Source organism: Peromyscus maniculatus, chromosome 11, assembly GCF_049852395.1.
Source record: "Peromyscus maniculatus bairdii isolate BWxNUB_F1_BW_parent chromosome 11, HU_Pman_BW_mat_3.1, whole genome shotgun sequence".
In the NCBI taxonomy this organism is placed as follows: domain Eukaryota; kingdom Metazoa; phylum Chordata; class Mammalia; order Rodentia; family Cricetidae; genus Peromyscus; species Peromyscus maniculatus.
This window is the reverse complement of record NC_134862.1, coordinates 92,744,909-92,772,163: the sequence shown is the minus strand read 5'-3', so window position 1 is coordinate 92,772,163 and position 27,255 is coordinate 92,744,909. Positions and strand designations below refer to the sequence as shown.

General features: G+C 47.1%; 1 protein-coding gene across 3 annotated transcripts in view; it reads right to left on the bottom strand.

The window, feature by feature from the left end:
* Positions 1–227: 227 nt before the first annotated feature.
* Positions 228–27,255, bottom strand: part of Dusp10 (dual specificity phosphatase 10) — a 41,020-nt gene continuing 13,992 nt past the window's right edge. For all 3 annotated transcript variants that reach the window (XM_006988612.4, XM_076548140.1, XM_076548139.1), the window contains exons 3-4: positions 5,316–5,687; positions 228–776 (exon numbers count right to left, since the gene is read on the bottom strand). In XM_006988612.4, the coding sequence (XP_006988674.1) occupies positions 511–776; positions 5,316–5,687 (638 nt within the window). In that variant the 3' untranslated portion in view covers positions 228–510. The remainder of the gene's footprint in view (positions 777–5,315; positions 5,688–27,255) is intronic.

Genomic DNA, 27,255 nt, shown 5'->3' with positions numbered 1-27,255 from the left:
TGCCCGCCCTTCTCTTCACACCCGTGAGCACAACAGGGCAGGGTCGGGCGGGGTCTGCTTGCCACGCGGGTGCCCAGGTAGGTTCCAGGTCTTCGCAAGGCGATGTCTTGTCCACTGCCTCTGGCTTCCTTGTCACTGAAGTGTGATATCTTCGGTCTATGAGCCCGCACAGACGATTTAGTCAGAAACTCTACAACAGCTAACAAGGAAAACTGGGGAGAAGCAAGTTTCGTAATCTTTTTATTTGTTGGCTTAAAAAAAAAAAATGACCTCTTTAACCTCCTTGCAATACCAGATAAAGAGAAGTGGTTCTCAGTGGCATCAGAAGTTATAGTCTCCTCACACTTATTAAAAATAGAGTCTCTAGACAGGTTTGTTTCCTTTCACAAACATTTCCCCAACTTAAAAAAAAAAATGAAAAAAGAAAAACAGAAACAAAACCAAAACCAGAACCCTCTGCACGCCTGTTCGTCTCCCGACAGAGCCATGGCTCTTCCATCCTGCCCGCTGTCACACGACCGTCTCCATGCCCATCAGCTTTGGTGTAAGGATCCGTGGCGTCACACCATTGTTCAGGTCTTCCTCGAATTCCAGCAACTGCCCCATGAAGTTGAGGTTCGGGGAGATAATTGGTCGTTTGCCTTTGACGAATTTGTACGCGTCAGTCATGGTCATCCGCGTGTGCTTCATCAGGTAGGCGATGACGATGGTGGCGGATCGAGAGACGCCGGCCTGGCAGTGGATGAGAAGGCCCTTTCCACACTGGTGAGCTTCCTCTGCGGGACAGAGAGACAGGTGGTCAGGGCAGGGAGAAGACGGGGGCGGGGGGGGGGGGGGGGGCAGGGGGAGGTGAGCGCCTGCCTGGGGCCGCAGGGTTTCCTTCTGCACAGGAAGAATAGACTCAGATGGCTTTGAAGCAGAACGCACCAGTGGATTCTACGTGTTCAAGTCACAAGCTACAGAAATTGGCTACAAGCAGGAGCTGCTAGTCTGCATCTTATTAAATTATTAAAAAAATGGGGAGGGGGGATACACATGCCACAGTGGGCATGGGGAGGTCAAAGGGCCACTTGGAGGAGTCCGTTCTCTCTTTCCACAACATGAGTTTGTGGGGATTGAACTCAGGTCGTCACTCTTAGCAGCAAGCCCCTTCTGCCCACTGAACCATCTTACTGACCCTCATTTTTTTTGAGGTGTGGGTGTGGGTGTGTGGGGGGTGCATGTTCCCAAGTGTCTGTGGAAGGCCATGGTTGCTATATCGTGTGTCTTCCAGTTCACTCTCCATGGTATTGGACACAGCATCGCTTGCTGAACCCGGGGCTCACTATCTCTGCTGGTCCCCATAGGCAGCTTGCTCTGGGGTGCCCCATCTCAGGCCCGTGTGCCATGAGATTGCCGGCAGGCCGCTGAAGCTGCATGGCCTTTGTGTGGGTTCTGGTGGTCTGGGCCCCCATCCTCACGCTTGTGTGAGAAGTGCGCTACCTGCTGAGCCGTCTCCCCAGCCCCCTACAGTTCTGCATTTAGAGACAAGATAGAGAAAGGGAGTCATCTGTGAAAACAGCACATGTCACAGGAGACGGGAGGGGGGGGGGAACGACACACTCATGACAAGCAAGCTACTAAGCTTGCCACAAATGTTACCAGACCTCTCTTTCTCAACTATATTGTTCTTTTTCTGTTTTTATCTAAAATCATTACCACTGACAAAAAGAAAAGGAAAAGTAAGAAAAGGACAACAGAGGAAACAGAAATTATATTACACACACAAATGTTCATGTATGATAAAAATTCTTCTTCTGATAACAATGTTAATTCTACTTTCTGGGTTATATGATTATATGACTGAAAAACAAGTGTTATTAGCAATGTATCTTCTACAAGCAAAACACACACACACACACACACCGTACCTTTCTTTATCCTATAGAAAATTGTTCTCTATAAGAGCTAACATTTAATGCATAAGATTTACTAAATCTCCATGGCAGAGAAGGAATAAAGCTCAGCTAGAAGGTTCCTACACTCAGCTTCTCACCAGAGACGCCAACTGTTGTCAAAGTTAGACTTGTAGAGTACTGACCTACTGCATGGCCGGCCCTCTCCCACACATTTAACACACACACACACACACACACACACACACACACACACACACACACACCCGCCCCACATACACTGTTCCCACACGGCAACCATTTGGAAGGCAGGAGTCCCAAGTAGCTTAGAACCAAGAGCGACAGAAATTGGCATGTTTAATATTAAAAGCTTTGGCTGTCTGTTTGCGCCGGACAACATTTTTTGACACTTCTAGATTAAAACACATTCCCAAGGAAGGGATGCTGGAGGAATGCAGGTCAGTGATAAGGTAGACAAGAACTGGGTAAAGAGATTCATCCCTTAGCTTAAATCATCTGCACCCGCTGCTCACCAGTAGACTAAACAACAAACAGGATGTCAATCTCTTTCTTACCAACCCATAGACAGGCTTATATCAATTGCTCCCTTTGCCAACTTCTCTTCGGCACACACTAAATGGCCTCCCCAACCAAGAACATCAAACATGGCAGCAAGAGAAAGACCAAGGTGTACCACGGCTTTGACCACCTGTTCCACTAACACACTAGCTGAGTGACCCCCAGGACCTCAGTCTTCCTGCCTGGCTAATACAAAGGACACTAGCTCACCAGCCTCTAGAACTGTGGAAACAAAGTCGTTTGATTCAGCGGTTAAACTGGCATTGTTACACCCCAAACCTGGCCATTCCGTAGTTTATATTAAACTCGGGTGAGTGTTATTATGCTGAAGCCATACTATAAAATCTCAGTGTGTCCAATCAGAGGGCAAGGAGAATGAAGTTGAGCCCAAACACGTGATCCCGAATTGCTGTGGGCTAAATGTTGCTTGTTATTAGTTTTGTTTTCTTCTAAAAGAACAGGTAAGCCTGAATAATCCAGAAGGAATGTGAGCACCACGGCTGTAATCTTAGAACAAGCCCATCCCAGGCTGCTCACTAAATGGAAAACAATTTCCCAACTTCCTCCACCTGGAATTAAGTCAGGTGGACTCTCGTTTATAACAGCCTCTATCGACCAGGAACTTCCTTGTCTCTCTGGTGACAGGCATTTCTTATTCACGATGCAAGGCTTAGCTCTGATTTTATGAATAAAGGATCCAGGGCATCTTTACCCAGTGTTAGGAACTAATTAACGGGGCATGGTAAACATGGGCCCAGAGTGTTGGATGAGGAGTCCTGGCTAGGAGCCTAGAACACTAGGATGCTAGGGCCTTTGCTTTTATTTTTTTTAATTCTCATTCTCTCCTCTCTCCCTTTCTCTCCTCCCTCCCTCCCTCTCTCTCTCTCTCCCTCTCTCTCTCTGTATGCAGGTATAGGCATACCACAGCACACAGGTGGAGGTCAGTGTGGGTCCTTGCCTACCACCTTCTTTGAGACAGGATTTCTTGTGCGCTGCAGACACCAAGCTAGCTATCCTGTGAGTGTCTAGGGGTTGTCCGTCTCCCATCTTGCTATAGGGGAGAAGGTTTTACAGATATGTATGCCTGCACCTGACTCGCCTTGGGTTCTGGGGGTTCAAACTCAGCTCTTCACTCGTATGCAGCCAACAATTTCCCCACTGTGCCTTTTCTTCAACCCCCAGCTCCCTCTTAACACTAGAATCGTGACATGGAAAGGTCACCTCACTTTTGAGTTTAAGAACACTCTGGTTATCCTTCCAGGGTGTTCATGGTAGGGCCCAGCATTGGAGGACAAACTGGAAAGGGAAACAGACAAGCAAGTGTTCAGAACTACCAGCTTGCCAGGAAATCCATCACCCTGGTGGCTGCCAAACTTGAGACTATTTTTTTTCTGTCAAAACAGCAACAATCATGGGTGTTCCTGAGACAGAGACCAGTGGCAACCGGAGGCAATAATGTGAAGCACTGGGCTGCCTCTTTGTGCTGATGAAAGTTGGGATCCCTTGGAAACAGTGTTGAGAATCTGTCATCTGCTCCTGCTGTCCTAGTCACCCTCAGAGTCTCGACACAATGCTACAAGAGCTACAAAAGCTAAGGTCATCATCGAGCTGGTGGTGGCTTCCTTCTGAGGGTAGAGCCTGGTGTGGCTAGAATTTTCCTTTGGGGTCCTACAGGGGCCTGATGGTTCTTGTTTTCCTGAGCCTGAGACAAAGCGTCAAAGAGAACATGTACCTTTTCATGAGCACTAACATCAGTCTTCGTCACTCAGCGTTTATGACCTGAGATCGATCACTGGGGGGGGGAGGGGGGGCAAACAATCCATGCCACTCTTCCTTCTCTTGTCTGCAAGGACGCAAGGCGTGAAGGGACTCAGCACAGCACAGTCTGCTGTCTGAAGGAGTTTCTTCAGAACCAGCCCTTTCACAAAGGCTGCCTTTGCCTCAGCCTCAAGGGAAGAGGCCACGCACACTGGAACTCATGGTGCTGAATGGAAATCACTTGCCCTGTGCTGGATGAAGAAAGCTGAGCGAGGTGGTACGGAGGGTTGGGGACAGTGAGAGGTGATGTCACAGTCTCTACTTGGAGCTTCCTTCAGAGCGGGTGGCGGGGTGGGGGGTGCTACAGGGACTAGGCAGCAGGCCCAGCTCTGACCAGTTCCTCACGTTCCCCTTCATTCTTCGGGTCGCACACTACCTAACCGCCCACCCTCCGCTGTTGGTTCTTTGTAACCTGGGGGACAGATAGGAACTTCTGGTTGAATAGACGTTGGATAAAGAGTGATAATTTCTTTAGTCTGAATAGGAAATGGCTCCACAGACTTGTATCAAATGCTTGGTCTCCAGCAGGTGGTACCACTTCCAAAGCTCTTTAAAACTTCAGAAGGGGACCCTTGCCTTGGGAAGTAGGTCACCCACTGTGTATCACTGAAGGCAACATGTTGTCCTGGTCCCTCCCTCCCTAGTCTCCATAAATTCAGCAGTCTTCATTATACATTCCCCCTGCCATGCTCTGTCTCAGCACAGGCCCAGACTCAACAGAGCCAAGGACTGAAGCCTCTCAGATGATAAGCTAAGAGAATTCCTCCCTTCAGGGCAGCCTCTCAGGTAGTTTAGCCACAGAAATGGAAAGCTCACTAACTCAACTATTCTTTTGTGTCCAATCCAGATAGTTCCAAGACTTAAAGAAAGGGCTACGGTTTGGGTAGTTTGTTGTTTGTTTGTTTGTTTGTTTGTTTGTTTGTTTTCCTCTAACATAGGAATAAACCTTGGACCTTTTACCAAACCCAGAGCTGGAGGGAAGGGAGAGCCCCCCGACACACACACACCCTGGGAGATAGTTACCAATGAATTCAAACGCCTCTTCAAAGTACTGCCGCAGATTCTGCTTGTTGCTGTCAGTGGCTGGCAGCCTCTTGTAGTTGAAGAGGCCTTTCTCATAGTGGTACAGGGGAAGGTGAGTGGTGACGTTGATGACATAGCCGATGTTGAGCCTCTGCATGGTGTCCAGGTCCTGAGCATCTTGCTCATTGCCGAGGAACAGGAAGGGCAGGATGGGCGTCAGCTCCGCGTTCTCGATGTCAGGGGTGGTGGGGACAGACTGAGGTAGCATGCTCGAGGCCGCAGACGCGCCGCCCCCCACCTCCCGGCACTCTTGGAGCTGGAGGGAGTTGTCACAGAGGTTTTCATGGTTCTGTTTAAAACTACTGAGTCCCCCTGGAAGGAAAACACAGAAAGCATGTGTGAATAAGACAGAGCCCACGGAAAATGTCAGCTTCCCCATAGGGATGGCCGTCATTGTGGCTATGTACATGTTTAACATTTCTAAAATAAAAACAAAAACCAGAAGTCTATTGGGACACGCAGAGCCAGCTTCAGAGGGCTTGTGCTCCTTATTGCACAAACTGGGCCAAGGTGCCTGGGAACAAGTTCCATACAACAGCCAGTCATTTCATCAACTGCAAATTTGATTTGCTTCTAACAGACATATGGTCCCTGGCCTACATAGAGCCTTGTGCTTTGGGAGCTGGGATGATACTGTCCTACAGAGAACTTCTGCGTGTATCCTGGCATTGTGCACATGTGTCCGCACCACTTATAACTCATCTTACAGAGAGCCAAGCTCCCTCCTTCTGCAGCCAGCAGTGACAAGCAGGTGCTGTGGGACAGCACACTATGCTGGCTGCACCCTGCCTGCCGAGTCACACAAGCTCATTTCTCTGAGTGCCTCAGTAACCCCACAGGCATACACTGTGTCTCTCTGTGTGTGAGTCTGAGAAGGGGGGGGGGGATGCAAAAACAGGTCACGTGTTCAGTCTACCCTCCACCCCCAGGCTTGCATGGTCACTCTGTATAGACAAACTATTTCTATTCCTGTTATTTCTATGGCTGTCCAAAGGTAGAAAGAGCAGAGGTAATCTGGGGGCAAGGTCAGTTACCCCTAGGAGAATGACTCGGAATCTACAGGACTTTCCACACAGGTCCTTGACATCTCTAGATCTTGACTTCCAGGAGAGTGGCTTCTGAGAGTGGCCCAATTTCCTGCACTTAGCTTTTAGAGGACTGTGAGTACCCTAACCCGCTAATGGTGACCTCTGATGGATCTCCTAATGCACACCCTGAGCTTGGGGCTCTGCTCTAACCCCAAGAGCTGAGTCTGAAACACTTCAGAGGTCTACGCTGCACCTGCTTCTCCACTTTCAGCATGCAGACATGGCCTCCTGTTAGTACAGAGTCACTTATGGAAATCACACAGCCACGGGGGTGTGATTAGACACACGACGATAGTCACACAACACCGTCTGCTTAAGGGTGGGAGCAGAGACCTGGCTCCACAAATTCTCCTCTGACTTCACACACACACACACACACACACACACACACACACACACACACACACACACAAATAGTAAGTTAAAAAAAGAAAAGGCTAAGTAAATACCAAAACAAAACTTAATAAGTATGTTCATCCATAGAATATTATGTAGCCATTAAAAGAATAACTGTGTAAAGAATATAAAAATCAAAGAAAGTGTTTCCATTTAATGTTAAATGAGAAACAGCTAATTCAAAACATTTTGAAAAAGCCTAAAGCCTACACACAAAAAGAAGAATTAAGGAAATTTATGGATCAGAGTTTGCCACTTAACTTTCCCTCTCTTACGTTACACGCAATTACACATGGACAAACCTGAAGGATTACGAAGCTCAAATTCTACAAGGTGCATGAGACACATCAAGAGACATCCAGGCAGGGTCACCAGATGAGCATAAATCCCAGGAGAGCAGGATGGGACATTTGAGGCCTTTTGGGAAAGGGGAGGCACTGGGAAGTTCCCAGAATATCTTGCCAGTCATATAGGTCTTGCTATTCCCCAGGCATGAGGCCAAAAGCACAAAACCTGACTAGGATACATGACTGTGCTAACAGAGGGGCAGCACATCTATTTGTCCACCTGCTTCCGAATTGACACCACATTCCTCCCCATCTCAGTTTTGACCTCTAGAGCAGGGGACCTGAGCAGAGCATGTCCCCAACCAATGGGCACAGCCAGCTGTAGAAGAGAAGACAAGTCATAGTTTCCATAGGAAATGGTAACGATCCACAGACAACTTAGGAGGGCCATCCTGTGCTCAGACATGTCAAAAAAGAGAAAAGTAAAGAAAAGAAAAAACTGTTTTTAGGAGAGCACATAGGAGCTTTAATTTCATTTGGCTTCATTTCTGTGATTACACTCTGCCCTTGCTGTTATTGTCTGTTGTGAAATCATTATACTCGGGTGAGTAGCGCAAAGGGAGCCTTCCAACTACAAAGAAAAATGCAAGACACTAGAAAAACATAACCAGTGAATGCGTAAAAACTGCCCACTGCCACTGTCCCAAACTCCACAGAGGACACTGGAAGGAGCTGTGTGGAAATCTGCTGGACTCCACAAAACCCCCAGTAAACAGCACCATGCTGATCCCGCTAGGGGAACCTAATTCACTTTTTCCTTAAGAAAAAGACGCTTGCAGCATTTTTTTCCATGTAAGTTGAGAAGAAGAACTGGGCAACTACACTCAAAAGAAGAGGCTAGGAGGTGGGAAAGGAGGATTCTCATTCTTCTTTAGTGTACTCGAGCTGTAATTTGTCTTAAAAGCCGCTAGTTAGAAAAGAGAATCAAAATAAAAGCATGCCAAGCCCCCTTCCACCCCCATACACAAAAAATAACCAGCATAGAGCTTCTTAAAATCCCGTCTCTGCCCCTCCTTTCCCAGTGACATCAGCCGGAGGCTCCCCACCTGCCCAGTTGCCATGGCAGTCACACAAAGACACACAATGACATCAGTTGGCATGATATCAGCTCTTTGAATGCAAACAATACAAGAAGAACTACTTTGTTTAAGGCCTCGGGTACAACTGTGTTCTGGGGAGCCAATGACGTAATGCTAACAGGTGGCAAGGGGCCTTCCATTTGCCTAATGGGGGGAAAAACATGGGGGAGGGGCGGGTCAGAGGGAGTCTGAGACTTCTACCGCAGGGTGTTATGTGCCAGTGTGAAACGGTGTGCGTTGTATGTCTGAGACATGTGGGAAGGACGCTTGTGCACTATCAGCAGGCAGAGGAGAGGGGAAAGGCCACGTGACTCACACATCTCAGCTGGACAAGGAAGTTCTCACCGAGGGTCGGTCTGAAAAGAGCCTCCAGTTAGGTCTGCTCATGCCAGGCATCCGTCCTCACACACCGGTGGTGTGCCGTGACTCCCTGTCTCCTGGATGGCCTTTAAGGCACCATGAAGCAGTGGTATCCCACAGGAGTGTTTCAGGGAACTGCATGGAGGTTGTTCGCGCCTCTTAGGGGTGGGAGAGGGGATGGGGTGGGACTGGGATTGGTAGCAGCAGAGGAAGGGAAGAGCAGAGCTAAGCAGGTCATTTTTGGCCCTCTGGCCCCAACAGAGGATTACTTAATGATGTTCCGCATGACTATGTAAGAGCTACGAGGGGCTGGGAAGATGGCTGAGTTGGTACAGGGCCTGCAGCAGAAGCATTATAATCTGTGTTTGGATCCCCAGCACCCCTGAGAAGGCAAGGAACAACGTGTCTGTAACCCCCGTCCTGGGGAGGAGAAGACAGGGAGATCCCTTGTACTGCATGCACGCACTCATGCACGCGTGCACACACACGCACTCACGCACGCCACAAGAATCAAAGCATCACTAACAGACCGTCAGAGTGGAGGGAGGTACAGTATGGGGGGGGGGGGGAGTTGAGGACACATGGGCCCAGCCTACAGTGAGGACTCAGTCTCCTAGGAACCTGTATGAATCCCTTTCCCTTAGGAAGGCTCCGCTTACATCAGGCATAAGAGAGCCTATGTCTAGTGCTGGGTAGAGGACACCTAGGTGAAGGCTTAGAGATACATCACATGGCATTGGATGCATCGCATCTCATTATGTTCACATCATCACCATGGCCCTCACCTACACTCAATCTAGTAGTGAGATAAAGCTGCCGGAATCGGAGCCTGCCCTGCCAACCCTTGCTGTGAGATCCTAGGCAGGTTTCTCATCTGTCTCTTCCTCGGTTTCCCCCTACCAAAGACAGAGATAACAGTAGTGCCTGCCTCAATACTATCCTAAGAACAAAATAAGTTAACAAATATAGTTTGGCGAAATCATATTGGGTACGTGATGAACACTTTGTTCATTACTAGAAATAAAAGCCGATGTCATACATAAACTCTGACAAGTGAACGTTCTGGAATTTTCATATTTTAATATTTATTCATTTGATATTTCTTTGTAGATCTGGCTAGCTTCGTACTGTGTTGACCAAGGTGGCCTCAAACTCATGGCAATCCTCCTGCCTCAGGCTCTACCCTGAGTACTACACCATCATGCCCAGCTTATTTTTTATTTACGAAATAACTAGGAGCCAACTTATCCAAGAAGTTTCAAAATCTGAATAACATAGTTCTATCTTAAAGTAAACCACGGGCCCCATCTTTCTGAACAACAGATCTGACTTTCTTTCTTTATCCTGGATTAGCTTTCCCAATAAAAACTTGGGATTCCTGTTTTTGCCAGGAACTGGGCTTTTAAAAAATGAAATGGCTTTTCTCCTTTACTCCAGTCCCTGACTCCAAACTGGGTAGGCTTTGCACAAACAGCTTGTGGTTATCAATGCAAATATTTTTGGGATATACCCAACAATGCGGAGAACAAGCATTTTCAAACCTTGTCTCAAAATTGCATTTCCTCGGCTTTGAGTCCATGAGTTTGAAAGGTGATTAGAAAATATCCAGCAGCCGGGCGGTGGTGGTGCACACCTTTAATCCCAGCACTTGGGAGGCAGAGGCAGGCGGATCTCTGTGAGTTTGAGGCCAGCCTGGTCTACAGAGTGAGTTACAGGACAGGCTCCAAAGCTACACAGAGAAACCCTGTCTTGAAAAACTAAAAGAAAGAAAGAAAGAAAGAAAGAAAGAAAGAAAGAAAGAAAGAAAGAAAGAAAGAAAGAAAGAAAGAAAGAAAGAAAGAAAGAAAGAAAGAAAGAAAGAAAGAGGGAGGGAGGGAGGGAGGGAGGGAGGGAGGGAGGGAGGGGAGGGAGGGAGGGAGGGAGGGAGGGAGGGAGGGAGGGAGGGAGGGAGGGAGGAAGGAAGGAAGGAAGGAAGAGAAAGAAAGAGAGAAAGAAAAGAAAATATCCAGCACCTCAAAAGAAAAACACACCTAGGTGCTACCTGCTATGACCAGGTGAGTTCAGGGGCAGCCCAGGACGGTGACACATTCTCACTGTGATGGGAAAACCCCCTTTTGTAGCCACGCTTCTGCTCCTGTCCTTAGCTACGGCAGTGACTTCTGTGGCATGATTCCCTGACTACAGGGCGAAAGACCTGATGTTCACATGCAGAATCTATAAGCAGGAGACAGCCATGTTCTACAGAGGACAGCCAGAGTGAGGCTTAGCCAGAAATGTAAGAACACTGGCCGAAGGTCAACAAATAGAATTAGTGTTTACAGAAGGGTGTGGGCTGCTATTAGAAATCTGGACTCCTACTGTTTGAGGAAAGAATATTGTTTTCCTTACTGTGTTCCCAGTCAGGACATTGGTAGCAGTGAAGATCAGGGATTGAATGGAGCAAGTCCGAATTAAAACCCGACCCTAGCCCTAACCATCTGCATTACCTCCAGTGGGTTTTTTAACACACCTGCACCTCAGTCCCCACATGAGTCAGTTGGACATATCCATCCCCCAGATCTCAACGCAGACACAAACTACATAATAATAGATCTTACAGATGACAGGATTATTGGCATATAATAAATATTATTTTGTAGACCCCCAGTGGAAACAATAATACACCAGGTGTAGTCTCCTAAAGTTCTGTAGGCACAGAGAGAAGATGAAAGAACACAGCTCAGCCGGAGCCAAGCATTTAGGGCGGAAATGTCCAGAGATGGGGGCGGAGCACTTCACACCCACCTTAATATGGGAACTACACGGAGTTCCAGCCTCAGCCATCAGAAGGCTTTCTACTACTTTTCTTTGAACTTATTCATATGCTCCACAGACGTGATTGGCTATTTGACAGCACCAGTGATATTAAGTTCGATACCAGGAGGCATCGTTAGGTTGTCTTAGGATCCTGTGGAAAGCTACATGTCTTTCCCAAGGAGAGGGAAAGGAAGCCAGGCTGAAGAGAGAGGGGAGCAAAGGTAGTCTCCTAGCACAGAAGGGATGAAACAAAGACAACGAGAAACAGGAAAAGAGAGAAGAGGAGGGGAGGCTGAGTCCAGCCACTTTGTGGGTGAGTGCTGGGGAAAGACTCTTTTTACACATAGACCATTTGGTGGCTTCTTCAAACCAGCGTGGCTGCCTTCACTGTGAAATGCCCAGTGTATGAAAAGACATAATCAAGGAGGCATCTTTAAACTTTAAAACCAGTTTATAAGCCGAGTGGGGGCCGTGTCTTGTGGGTGGGGGTCCTCCCTGGAAATGTGTCTGCAGTTAGCCCTTTACATCTGAGTGTTTCAGAGGAACAGAGGAGGGGCAAGGCCAGCTGAGGTGAGCAAGCTGCAAAATCTGCATTCCTGGAAAACTTGCATATATGAAAAAAGCATGTATTTGTAGAAATGATATGTAAGAATACGATATATGGTCTTAGAAATTATAGAAATGAAATTATGATGGGCTGGGGATATGGCTCAGTTGGTAGAGGGCTTACCTAGTATACACACAGCCCTGGGTTCAGTTCTCAACACCACATAAATTGGGTATAGTGGCATATACTTGTAATCCCAGCACTTGAAAGGCAGAAACAGGAAGATCAGAAGTTCAAAGTCAAAGTCATCCTTTACTACAAAGTGAGTTCAAGGTCAGCCTAGGCCATGTGAAACCTTGTCACAAACAAACATCTTGAATTATGAAACAAACACACACACACACACACACACACACACACACACACACACTTCTGCAAGCAACTCAATACATTAAGGATATGGTAATCTAGAGAAAAGGTACACAAAACACACTATGTACATACACAAAATATTAATATAAAGAACATGAATACCTCTAGATCCTCAATAGTTGGGGGTTCACAACTTTTCTCAGAGCTGTTCTCGTAAAGCTTCAGCAACCAGACGTATGTGTGCAAAATGATGCTAGAATATTCTATTTTTGTATTTGTCTCTTGTTTATGTTTCCAGATTAATTGCTTTGGTGGAAGCTAGCTTCTTGGGGAGAAGGTTCAATTCCCTTTGTACATAGGACCTATCCATCTCCTCCAGGGGCACAGGTATCTTCCTGTGATGTTGGGTACAGCAGGAGCTATAGGGGCAGTAGGGAGTTATGGGTTTGATCTCATGAAAATCATTTATGAACACTAAAACGCAAAATAAATGTCTCTCCCTGGTGTCTACTTTAAGACAAATCCTAGGTAGAGATCACTTCAAAAATACCACATGTGACCAGGCATGGTGACACATACTTGTGGTCCTAGCCCTAGGGAGGCTAGAGGTAGGAGCATCAAGAGTTCAAAGCCAGCCTCAGCTATATAGGAAGTTCAAGGACAGCCTGGGTTACATGAAATCCTGTTTCAAAACCAAAACCCCACACAAACTATCTTCTTACCTCGGTCTAAAGGTCATTTTAGTTCCTCACATTCGTTAATCTAAATCAGCTGGATTTCATAACATTTTGAGAGAAGAAAAGAGGGGAAAATCTGGTAAATCTATACCAGAATTTGTTTGAATTTGGAATTCATTGAATTATTTCTTTGGATTTTTGTGTTGGACAAAAGAACATGACCTAGACCATCGCTGCTTACAGGAACTAGATGCTGTTCCACAGTCTTCTGAACCTGTTTATTGCTGCTTCCCTCCGAGTGTCTGCCACTCCTCTGCCTCAGCTGTGTGCGGTGGAAAAACAACAACAACCAGCCACTGGGGAGAAACTATCCTGGACTATGACTGTACTGAGACTCCGAACCAGCAACTGCTCCTTCCTGCTGTCCTTGTGTGCGTAGCAAGAGGCTTGCTTCTGAATCTGTGGTTCTATAGACCCATCCATTGGCAGCGAGGGGGATGACTGCTTACATTTTGTTCATGATGTTTCATGTTTCTTTGGGTAACATCTCTACAAAAGCCTCGACAGGAATATGCTTTTAAAAAGTCGTGCCCAGGGTGCCGAGTGATAGCGCAGACAGTAAAAAGTGCATGCTTGGCAAGCAGGAGGACCTGAGTTTGGATTCCCAGGACCCACATAAGAAGCATGGCTGGGTGGCATGAATCCCAGCCCTGGGAAGGCAGAGACAGGAGGGTCCCCAGAGTTCCCTGGTCCCCAGAGTTCCCTGGCCACCAAGCGTAGCTGAATTGGTGAGTCTCAGGTTCGACAAGAGGCCGTTTCAAATAACAAGGTGGAGAGTGAGGGAGACACAAAATGTCAACCTTTGACCTCCATATACATAAACACACACACACACACACACACACACACACACACACACACACACACAGAGGGAGAGAGAGAGAGAGAGAAAGAGAGAGAGCTGCACATACACACAAACACCACCCTTCCCCCCAAAAAAAAAATCTTGCCTAAATATTTACCTGCAAAAAGTAGAACTGAGTCAGAAGGATCCTATGATTTATAAAAATTGAAAATCTAGTTTTTTGGGGGGAGCCTTCCAAGACACGCTGACCCTGGCATGTTTTAATCAGTGTTTACATGATTCCTCTCTGTTCTGCCACCTCGACCTCCCAGCTCTGAAGCAGTTCAGGGCTCTTCCAAATGCACTCCTTACAGAACTGCTAGGGATTAAACATCTGCTTGTGGAGGAAAACCAATCCTCACCAAAAAGGTGGCCTTCAGTCAAAACCCCATGAAGGGAGGCGCCCTTCGGCTCCTCTCCCCAGCCGGCAGCCCTCAGGCTTTAAGGAGCAACCTGCATTCAGGAAGCCACACATTTCATATGTGTGTGTTTGAATAACACAGGCGGATCAAGGCTGCCTCACAAGTATGTAAACATAGCCTGCTCCTTTAAACCTGTGACCTCATTTATTTACATTAGTACAGAAAGCACAGCCAGAAGCGACAGCTGATGACAGTCATGTAACTTTCCACAACGACGACGACAATTAAAACGCTCCAGGCCTGCTTTCACGCACATATGACTTTTATGTGAACCGGTTTCAAACTGTAAGATCTCCAAGTCTCTGTGCCAAGAACCGGCTTAGGCTTTGCACAAATCAGTGTGATTCAGAGGTGGAGCAGCCCTGGGCTCCTTCCATCCACCTGCAGCTGGCCTCTGCCTCCTGTTCTTCCCCTTTCCCCGATTCTGATCTCCATAGTACACTGTTAAATGTGCACACCTGCCACACACACACACACACACACACACACACACACACACACACACTCACTCACACCACCACTATCACTACCACCACCAACAACAACAACAAATAGGTTGGGTGAAGGCTTGGGTATGAGAAAATAACCAAAGGGCAGTCAAGTCCTGGTTTCTCCAATCTTGCATGTTTTACAATTCTGCCTCTTGAGCTAGGAGAGAACTAATTCCTGTTGCTTAAGTTACGCAGCCCATGGGGCTTTGTTAGAGCAACCTGCTGTGGTCTGGGTGTGCTTTGAGCAAGTACTCAAAGTCCAAACACTAGGAGCTTTGTCTGTAGGGTAGAGCCTTTAACAGGCAGGGCACAATGGGAGGTAATAGGGTCAACAGCCCTGGGCTTGGAAGGGATGAACATATTTCTCATATGACCCAAGTTAGTACCAGTGAGAGCAGGCCTAGGCCCTGACTGTCTCTAGCTTCCATTCTTGGCATATGATCTCTTTTGCACATATTTCTACAATGGAAATGTTATCCACAATGAAGTCCTCATTAAAGGCCCAACAGACAGAGCTACCTGATCTTGAACTCCCAGCTTCTAAAACCACGAAATTAATAAAAATGCTCTTCGAAAGTATCCGGCACTGAGCATTTTGTTATTGCAACAAAAAACCAAAAAACTGACTAATACATAACACGAGCAGACTAATACAGTACAAGTTTTCACTTTATTTCCCAGTTGTACTGGCTGGTTTTGTGTGTCAACTTGACACAAGCTAGAGTCATCAGAGAGGAAGGAGCCTCAGTTGAGGAAATCCTTCCAGGAGATTCAGCTGTAAGGCATTTTCTCAATTAGTGATCAATGGGAGAGGGTCTAGCACATGAGGGGTGGTATCTTCCCTGTGTTGGTCGTCCTGGGTTCTATAAGAAAGCAGACTGAGCAAGGCATGTAAAGCAAGCCAGTAAGCAGCCACCCACCCCCACCCCCCAACAGCCTCTGTACCAGCTCCTGCCTCCAGGATCCTGCCCTGTTTGAGTTCCTGTTCTGACTTCCTTCAATGATAAACAGCAATGCTGAAGTGTAAACCAAATAAACCTTTTCCTCCCCAACTTGCTCTTTGGTCATGGTGTTTAGTCGAAGCAATAGAAACCCTAAGACACCAGTATAACATATTCTCTCTCTCTCTCTCTCTCTATATATATATATATATATATATATATCCTACTTTTCAAGAGTCATACCAGAACTTGTATGCTACCTAAGAACAAGGCTCCTGGGAGCCAATCCAAGTTGATACCATACCTTACAGTCAAGCCATAAATAGTTCAAGACCAGGATGGCGGGTAGCAGTGGGTGGGGTAGGGAGGAGAGGAAGGACATGCCTTAACCACCTGTCAAGCCCATAAGAAGCAAGCTCACAGAACCTTCTAGAACTTTAGTTCCACTTGCTGGCAGCAATCACAGAAGCCATCCTTTCTCAAAGACATTCCTTAACTTCATCATGGACCAGCCCTGGCTCAAGCCTGCCCTGAGACATCTTTCTGAGCCAAGAATAGTCCTCGATGGAGACTTTGTGTGTGTTTGGGAGAGTGTTCTGTACTGTGTCAAAACTCCACCTTCCCTGGTTAATCAAGAGGGAAAGGGGGCATGCCAGGGGACATGTGGTGACGAAGAGGAATGTTGGTAAAGATGGTGCTGGAAAACAAAGCCATGTTTTTCCCAAGAGCTGAACACGCTGCTCATTTAATTCTCTGAAGAGGGGGCAAACATTCTTTGCTTTTCAGGGAAGAAGAAGCTTAAATAATGAAGCATTGCTAAATAAACAAACAGACAGAGCTACTCATTAAACCAGCCTTTGGCACAAAAGGAAAACATGCTTCACCATCTATACAAACCCCACCCAGGACCACATTTATCTTAGACCCTGAATTAAACACATCACAACTTCATAGTGAAAATATGTTTCCCAACGGGATTAAAGTAAAGTCTAATTGAATAAATTCCTAGAAATGTCAAGAGCAAGCCTCAAGAGACTACATTCTTCTACCGTGAAATATTCCCGCTGGAAATTACATGCAGAGAAGGTCATCAAAATTCATGGTAGGAGGAGGAAAAGCAGGACACAAGACAAGGTTTATAAGTGAGTTCTAGATTGGGACCCATGGCTATGGCGATGTATGGAATTGGGCAGTCAAATGCATAAGCCACTCAAACTTGTTTTGAAGGACACCCTACACTCAAACAATGGCTTTTACAACCAAGGATTCTAGAATGCTCTGAAGGTCAAAGGGCTTTGGCTTGGGGAATTCAGGAAGTGACTAGGGAGAGTCAAATGCTCCTATCACAATTTCGAGTGCTTTCTTGGGCCAGTGTTTTCAGTCCACAAAAAGTATAGCAACAGCTTCCTTAAGTCAGGGCTGAAGTCTATATTTGGCAAGGCTAGTTAGCAAGGGTAAGCATTAACCATCAGCAACCAGAAGGAGAAGGCAAGGCAGAAGCTGCCTATGCGGCCACATGCCACAGTCAGATCACCCCACGGTGGCTGAGCTTTGCAAGGTCAGAATGAAGCCAGGCACAGTCTCCATTCATACAAAGAGATAGGAGGGTCTGGAAACCCCTGATGGTGGGCATTGTAGTGCCAGGCTGCAGTACCGGGTAAAAAGCTAGGATGTCTTCATAGGGTATACCACATTATGGCCCAACCATAAAAGCCTGCTTACGTCTGAGGAGCTGAGCTGGGATCATATATTATCAACATGGGCTCAAGGTTCCTGGAGGACCATAAAAGTAACAGTCACTACAGCCTGGGAGACAAGAGAACTGACCCTGTGTGCACTCCACATCGGGCACCAGAGGACTTCACAGGCACATCCCCTGGAGGTCACACCCAACACAGCACCGGGTGGAAGACTCCCTGAGGGGAGGGACTCAGAGCAGTTCGGCTTTGCACACCGAAGGGACACTGGGTGGTTCTATCTTATGGCATGGATTGCCCAACCTCTGTGGAATCAAGGCCATAGGTGATCCTTAAGTGTCTTCCCTCTGAGCATTCTGTATGTAAACCAGGTGAAGGTGAGCCACAGCAAGAACACAGTCATGTGGGGAGGTGTGAGGCCTGCATGAGCTAACTGTTCCAGGGCCCTCTGTGTCTGCTGCTGGCTCTTCCAGGATTCCTTCAGTGTTATACTATGATACACACCTCAGGCCTGTCTAACTCCTGGTACCCAGCTCCTACAACCCTGCAATCTCCAAAGAGATAAACGTAACTATTTATATGCTAATGGGGTGGCTGGTGGTCTGGGAGCCCTTAACACCTCTGTATGGAACTGGTATCAGAAAGTACAAAGCCTGGTTAGAGGCTAGGGAATTTCAGCTCCAGTCCTCCATCTTGATCTAAAGATGAAGATGAACTTGAATTGCTCACCTATGGCCAAAAATTTAATCAGTCGTTCCTTCTTAATGAGAACTCCATAAAAACTCAAAAGAACAAGGTTTGGAGAGCTCCCAGGTGGTTGAGCAGCGTGGAAGTGTGTGTGGAAAGATGGCTTGCCCACATAGGATACAAGAGCTGCTGCACACGCTTTCCCTCGCTGTGTCTTATACATCTCTGCTGTCTGCCTGTTCACGTGCATGCTTTATAATATCCTTTATAACAAGCAAGGTCATAGAAATGTCTCCCCAATCATGTCAAACTAATCAAATCCAGAGCAGGAGTTGCGAGAACTTTGATTGACAGCTAGTTGGTCAGAAGGGCAAGCCACGCCCTTGGGACTTGCAACCGGTAGCAGGAGTTGGGGAGTTCTTTGTTTTGGGGCCTTTGTCCTGTGAGATCCGACACTATCTCCAGGGACATGGTGTCAGAATTGTGTTAAGTAGCGTTAGGGCATCCTGCTGCTGTTGGCTGAGGAACTGTTTGGTAGGTGGAGGAAGCCTCCACAGAAGTATTCCGGAGGGGGAGGGTGGAGAAGTTTGTTTTCTATTCCCATAACAAAATAACTGAGGCTGAGTATAAAGAAGAAAGGGGTGTTGAGTTCCCAGTTTCGGAGACTAAAATTCTCAACAGTCCAACACTAACTCTGGTGAAGGTCACCTTGGCTGTGTCATGCCGCGACAGGTGGCACCACAGGTGGGCTAGTGACAAAGGGGGACAGAAAACCAGTCTAACAGAGGGGCTGGGCTTGCCACTTCCTCCTCCTCCTCCTCCTCCTCCTCCTCCTCCTCTTCTTCTATTTTTATTTATTTATTTATTTTTTTATACATCCATAAAACCAATCTCATGTTCTTCCAAGGACAATGCCCCAAGCTGACTTCCTATGGGGTGCCACAACTTTTCAACATCAGCATGCTGGGGAAGACCTTTCCAACACATGGACCTTGGAGGGCCACCCTCCACCATATCCTAACCTTAGCAGAGCAGACAGCATGAGGACGCTGGTCTCCTCTGTGACCCACGCAGGTGATGCAGGGCTCAGCAAATGTGGTCTGCTAGAAGGTTCTTCCCTGACATTTGATTTACAACTCTTCCTCAGCTCACTCTCACCACCCCATCCTGGAATTTTATTGTCTTCAGAACACCTGCCGCTATCTGAAATTATTGATGCCACCCTTTACTTTTTATTATTACTAAGAAGTGGAGCCCAGGAAAGCCCAGGTGATATTAGTCTCGGAGGAGGCAGGGCACAGTCTGCCCAGTGTGCCGGTGGCAGGCTGCCCCATACCTCTTCCGTCCAGCCTTGGGAAGGTTGTTCAGCATCTTCACATCCGAGTTTCCTTCTGGGTAAAGTAGAGCATCACTGGCAAACAGAGTTGATGCAATAATTAAATGAACTACTACTAAATGAGTTATTCAGAGAAATTGTGAGTATTCACTCTGTACCGTCTGCTCTGAATAGCAAGTGCTCATTAAATATTTTTAGATGAAATGAACATCGGAATGAGCCAGAAAGGGCCATTAATTATGTGTTGTTCCGCATTATGCTAGAGATCCAGGAGATTAAAAATAGTCCCCAAAGATAAATCTAACTGGAGAGAAAAGAAGGGATGAGAATGAGGGAACATTAGAAGAAACTGTAGTGCAGTGTCAATGCCAGAATGTTCTGAGAACACCGAGGAGCCTGGCCTGGATGATGCCACAGGCCATGACTCATGCAAGCAGCTGTGGGACAGGTGACTCTTGCTGATCCTAGGCTGAGGAAGAGGCAGAGAGCCAGTGTCAAGACGTAGGTGTGAGCAACGGGCCCCCGGGTGGGGTTAGATCTACATGCACCACACCTGGTGGTCTCTAACCCCTTCCTCCTCTCCCATGCCTCTCATCTTCAGACGCTCTTCATGAGCAGTGGGTGACAGAGATGGAGGGAAAGAAGTTGTGGGGAAGAAGGTTTATGAGGGACACACAGGCTGAGAGAAGTCAGGAAGCAGGCCAGGTGGCCCTGAGTTCAGTTCAGCATGCATTCATGAAGTGTACACTGGGGGTTTACGGACATGGAGCTCTGTTGCAGGCATATGCCTAAGAAAGGTCTGGTTTCACCCTCAGACCTGGCACCTCTCCCACCTAAACAGGGTCAACAGTCACAGGTGCTTTGGACAGTCTCCCCTGACTCAGTGAGGTACCACAATACCACATCTGCCGTCAGGCATTTTCCAGGGTCCCTCTTATTTGCCTTATTAACCCTAAACTTGTGGGCTGGTTATTTACGTTTGAGGTCACCTAAAATCACATTATCAAAGACACGGAGAGAGAGCTCAGTGGGTAAAACGCTTACTGGGCAAGTATGAGGTTGTGAGTTCAGATCCCAGCACCCACAGAAAAATCCAAGCATCGCTGGGAGGCAGAGACAGGAGAATCCCAGGGGCTCACTAGACACATCCAGGCAAGCGTGCACTCTTGCACATGTGCGTGCACATACACGTACACTAGATAAATAATATACTAGGATTGTATCCTGAGCTTTTACTTCAATGATGAGATTTTTCTCTCCCCTATAAAGGGTTCTTACAGCCCTAGTTATCTCTCAGGGCTGTAGCTTATACTTGTGCCTTGAAAGGGGCATCATGAAGCCTGTAGTCCACAGGAAGCAAGCATTTGGAGGTGCCATGGGGAAGGGAACATTCAACCTTGGTGCCTTTAGTCAGTTCTGACTATCTGTACTACGTCTTTTAGAAACTGAGTGACCCCCTTACCTTCACCAAAGGTGAGGGGGAGATGCTGACACCCTCACCTTCCCTGAGGGAGGGGGAGATGCTGACACCCTCACCTTCCCTGAGGGAGGGGGAGATGCTGACACCCTCACCTTCCCTGAGGGAGGGGGAGATGCTGACACCCTCACCTTCCCTGAGGGAGGGGGAGATGCTGACACCCTCAGTTTCCCTGAGGGAGGGGGAGATGCTGACACCCTCAGTTTCCCTGAGGGAGGGGGAGATGCTGACACCCTCACCTTCCCTGAGGGAGGGGGAGATGCTGACACCCTCACCTTCCCTGAGGGAGGGGGAGATGCTGACACCCTCACCTTCCCTGAGGGAGGGGGAGATGCTGACACCCTCACCTTCTCTGAGGGAGGGGGAGATGCTGACACCCTCACCTTCTCTGAGGGAGGGGGAGATGCTGACACCCTCACCTTCCCTGAGGGAGGGGGAGATGCTGACACCCTCACCTTCCCTGAGGGAGGGGGAGATGCTGTCGGTCATTTGGCCGGACTTCGGCCACCGTTAAACCTCTAATGAGCAAGCCTGCATGGGTGGTAGAGCGCAAAGTGCCCACGGCCAGCGCAAGTGAAACAGATTCTAGGTCACTGTGGGTGTGTCAGGAGACCTCACGACCCCGAGGCCTGTTCGCTGCATCCCGGTTACTTGCAGAAAGGAACCCTCTCTCCAATTAATGACAGAGTTTTTCTTTTCATTTCTAAGACAACCCACCTTCCAGAGTGGCCCCATCACATGCCCAAGAGGGGTTTTGCAGGACAAGACTAGTCTGAGCATGGCTGAAAAGTAATGGCTAGCAGGACCACAAAGGCAGACCGTGTCTATTTTAAGTCAAGAAGGAGAAAGCAAAGCAAAACAAAACAAAACATAAAAACAAACATACAGGGTCATGGCTAAAATATCCAAACAGGGATGTCTAAAGAAAAGGCACTGTTGGATTTGACACTGTATGTATGAAACATAGTAAGATACACCACATGACAATGAATCCCACCAACGCAAATTATCAAACAATAAAAAATCCCTTACTCAGGGTATTCCTGAACATCATTTTCCTTAAAGGAACAAAATCTCAACATCAATATTCAAGAATTTCTGCTAACGAGGCGAGACCAACATGTACAGGTCACTCCATCCAGGTGGTGACACCTGGGAGTTGATATAGAGGGGTCCCCAAAGGTTGCAACCTGGAAGGTCCTGGGCCTGGAAGTATCCTAGGTCTGCCTGCTGTCAGGAAAGCCTTGTAGTCTGAAGAGGTTGTCCCAAGACTGCGTCATTTCATAAGAGTAGAATTAAGCTGGCTGTGGTCACCAAGGAAATGAAGTTAGGGAGACAAGCAAGTCTTAGATACCTTACCAAATGCTGTGGTGTTCTCTCAACACCAGGGCCTTCAAGCCGATGCCAAGAGGCAGTTTATTCTCAAAATACTGCAATGCAGCGCTGACAAAAGAGACTCCAAGGCTGACTCTGGTTGAAGGCCACAGTCCCCAGGACGACTGACCTCACTTCCAAACAAATGCCAGTAGCAAGTACAGGGCTTCCCAGGCCACTGACACGGGTTACAAATTCTCTACTTCCCTTAACACCTTGGGTTCAAGATTCCGATAGAATGATTCACTGAACACAGGAAAGTACTTAATGCTGTGCTTATAGTTCTATTACGAAGGATCCAAGCCAGGACCAGCAAAATGAAGAAGCACACAGTGTAGGTCTGAGAATATCCCAAACAGGGCACTTCTGTGTTCAGTGCCATGAAATCAAGATGCTCCATCCTGCGGGTGTGTCCCTGTACGTGTGCAAGGAGGGGGCACAACCAAGCTCGAGAGGCCACTGTTTGTGTTAGTGTTTCATTAGGCGCAACTGGAATGGATTCATCACTAGCCCATGACTGAACTTAATCCTCGGTCCTGCCGCCTCTTCTGCAGAGGTTGGATACATTCCAAGCCTCAAGCCTCCAGGCACAAGGCTGGCCTTTCTGATAGATGACTAGCTCATCCCCTGAGTCATCTCATTAACATGAACTCAGGTGTGAGCCAAGGGACTCCGCAAGAGCAAGGAAGGCACCCTTATCTCCCAGAGGATTCCAGAGAGTGAGAGGTCATCACCCAGAAATCAGGGGCAAGGGGCAGAAAAATAAACTTACAACAATTCCATAGTGATAAGTCTGTGGACCTGAGAGTCAGCCTAGGCTTCATGTGACTCTGAGTAACTCCTTTAACTGTTCTCAGCCTCTGAACAGTAGAGGTAACAGTTGCACAAAGATCGCTCTCACTGGATAGACATGCAAGCAAGCTACTGTATGGCAAGACTATTTTTATAGTCACTATACTAAGAAAAATGTAAAAGGAAACAGGCCCAAATTAATGGTAATACTGTATTTTATCATGTATATTATCATTTCAACACTCAACTGAGTCTCTTACATTGCAACCCACAGAGGGTCTTTGAAGTCCAATATGAATGACTCAGCTCAGCTTCCCCTAGCTCTGTTGACTACCCTGTCGACCAGCCCACTCTCAACAGTCCACAGTCAGGTAGGGCACAGCCACCAGGAGAGGACAGCTCAGGCACAGGTGTTGTCCCTATTGAATGAGTCCCTGCTGAGGGCCAAAGTCACTACTATCTGGCCAGGTTAACAGAAAGGAGCATGTGTATACGTGCACACGTGTTCATATGAGTTAATGACCAATAACAAAACTCAATACCTAATGACCAATTGTAAAAATTAGAAGTTCTATAAGCTACATGGTAGCAGAGAGTCAGCTGTCTCCCCCCAGGCGTGAGATAGCCACTCTTTTCTCTGGAAAACAACACTCCAATCCATCATCTGTAGTGTGTTCTGTTCCCAGGCCCTCATACCTCCTCAGCACATATTTTAACCCTTGCAAAATCAAGTGGCCAGGGATAACAGCTTTGGATGGGCAAAGGCCCCCTGGAAGACACCCCGTGGCCAGATGGGCAAGGTTCAAGAGCTCCGAATGGCTGAAGAGAAGGAATGAAGAAAAGATGTAAGAAGGGCCTGGGGTTCACCAAGTCACAAAACGATGCTCATGGTCCTCTTGGGCTGCTTTCAGAGCCACCAGCCATTTACATCCAGCCGAGCACCCTACTCCACTGTGTGGGAAAGCTGTACACTGAGAATAAAAAAGACGGTCACTCCTCGGAGACGGATGCCAAGGTCATTATTTGGACAGCCTTGGAGCATCTGATTTTCAGGCTTTGAGTGGTTTTCAAAAATTTAGCTAAAAGTGTGAGCTGCATGAGGACCTGAGCTTGCAGTCCTCGGCAACCATGTAAAGGCCAGCTACAATGGTACACATCTCAGGGGCTGGGGGGACAAAGAGCTTAAAGGGGGTTCACTAGCCAAGCAATCTAGGCCAAGTGTGAGTCTCAGGTTCAGTGAGAGAGCAAGTCTCAAAAAATAAGGCAGAAATCAGGTGAGATGGCTCAGTAGGTAAGGAGCATGCTGCATACACCTGAGTGCCTGAGTTCCGTTCCCGGGCCCTGCTGGGAAGGGAGAGAACTGACTCCTGAAAGTTATCCTCTGACCATCACATGTATAGTATGCGTGCGCGCGTGTTGATGGTAGTACTTCACATTCACAGCCCCTATTTGTGGGGAGGCTGCTAGGCACCATCATCCCTGCATCCATCTAATTCCATTGACTCTCACCACAGAGGGCTGGGCTTCTAGCTATCCTTCAAGGAAAAATGAAGAGATCCACCTAGTAAGGGCAGGTAAGTGGACTTTTACATGCAAAATCAATTACAATGAGTTCAACCCGACTTGTACTTTGTCAAGGAAGACAAGCTAATTAGCTCCTATTTAAAGGGTATTTTACCTATGCAAAAAAGAACTGACGGGAATTTTCCTCCATTCTGATTATATCCATATTCTTGTGTTTCTGCATTTGCTTAAGGACTTCGGGGACTTTTGTGGTGTACCCAAAAATGGGACATGGGGGAAATAAATGTATATACTTAGCATCTCACAGAGCCTAGTTCTTTTTGTTCTCACTGACATCTTAATGTGTTTTATCAAGGTCAATCTCAGAGGGCCAAGGTATTTGCTGCCAAGATTGATAACCTGAGATCCTGGGACCCACATAGTGGGAAGGAAGAACAGACTCTCATAGGTTGTCTTTAGACCTCCACAGTTGTGCTGTGACGTGTATACACATACACACACACACACACACACACACACACACACACACACAAAGTACAATAATGTATTTTATCAACAGTGTAAAACTATGAGTGATTCAGATAGTGTTTGTGGTCCTGGCTGATCTTTTATTTCCATAGAATTATCTGGCTGCTTAGGGCATCCAAACTGCCTCACTGTGCCCCACCCAAAGGACAAACTCAGGATCACAGCCCATGTATCAGAGGATATGTGCCATACACACAATAGTGGCCCAAAGGGCAGTGGGTCAAAGATGGGGACTTCCCTTAAAGCTGAGGACTTGGGCCGGAGGCTAGATCTTGCGTTATGAAGGGAAAAGCAGGAACTAAAAAGTGAAAGCGAGTTAGGACAACAGAAAAGACAACTCCCAGCAGGCTGAAGGCTGGCATGCACTCCTCTAAAAGGGTCTGGAGTAACATGGAGAAGCTTCTGAAGCAGCGGATTCCCTCCAGAACTTCCTCCATCTAAAAACCTGGCTCCCAGTGTCACGTCCATCAAGAGGCAAACTGGTTAAGTAGAGCGTGGCCACAAGACAGATGCCGACCCTGGAGAAGATAGTCTATGATGACCACGCAGGAAGTTAGGCAGCCTGCAACAGAGTGAGAATCAACTGGGGTTTCTATATGAGAATCTGCAAAACATGTACATATATGGGTAAGGAATGAAGAGAATATGTAAAACTGAAACCAGGGTGGTCAGGGCAGGATTAGTATATCTTTTTTTTTCCATTCTAAAATGTTCTTAATGTTCTAACAGTAAGTGTGTATCGAGGGCTTTTACTAGCACTGAATTTTCTGCAGTTTTCTTAAAGAGAAATTGCATGTACTTCTCCGGCGTAGCACCAATTCAGAAAAACAAAAGGACCTGTGTGGTCCTCTGTCCATCTCACCAAAATATTGAGTCTTCCCCAAACATTGAAACAAGACGCTGTAAGCAGCAAAGTCTTTCCAGGTTGCTTTAGTAGTGATGCCAGACCGTTTTCTGGGACGATGCTACTTAATATTCCTCACTTAAAAAGAGAGTGCATGGCTTATTACTATAGATATTTTATACTATAATTATGGTGCAGTTTTAATCAGTATCAGCTTTCCAGGCAGACATTGTTTACAGCACTTAAATAAAGAACTACCTAAGTTGTCCTCCCGACCTCCATCCCATGAAAACAGCATCATTACCATCTCCGTTCTCACAGACACGGTAACTGAAGAATAGAAAAGTTCACTTGTCCAAGTGTGAAATGACATGATCAGAACTCCAGGCCAGAAATCTGCTCCAGAATCTTGACTCCTAACCACCAACCTCCACTACTTCCCCCAAAGAAAGTCAATGCATTGATAATAGGGAGGTTGAATGTGTTTGAGGCAAGGCAGAATCAGGGGTTCACTCAATAGCCCATGAATGAGGGCCAGGTATCAGGTATGGGTGACCCACGATTGTAGCCTCATCAGCTGTGAGACAGACGCACGAGGATTAGGGGTTCAAGGTCATCCTCAGCAACACACAGCCTGGGCTATGTGAAACCTTGTTAGAGAAAGACAGAAGTCCAAAAGTGGGGAAGTGGGGGTGGGGTGGGAGGATGGGGGGTTGAAGGAGGAAGGAGGAGGGGGAAGGGGGAGAGGGAGGGAGAAGGACAAAGGACAGAGGAAAATAGAGCTAAGAAACAAAAAAGTAAAGAAATCACAGAGTAACCTGCCTAACAGGACTTGCTTATTTAATATAACTTAGAAACACACAAGAGGATGATATGTTCACAGGGGCTTTAAAAAAACTCTCAACTATAAGCTAGCTGTGTCTTCTTGGGGACATATTCAGTTTCCAGATCTATAAAGTAGCAGAGTTGCACCAAGATCTCAATAAGGACTTTCTAATTGTTTCCTAACATGCTTCATGAAAGTATCTTTTTTTTTTTCAACGTACGCACAGTGACCAAATGCTTGATGAGGCAGGACTGTAAGCAACATGCTCCTTAAAGGTTTCATATGTTGTACTGAGGCTGCCAGGGTCCAGAAAGACATCACATAGATGTGAAAACTTACCAACCCCAAATCTATTGAAAACGTTAACGAAGTTGT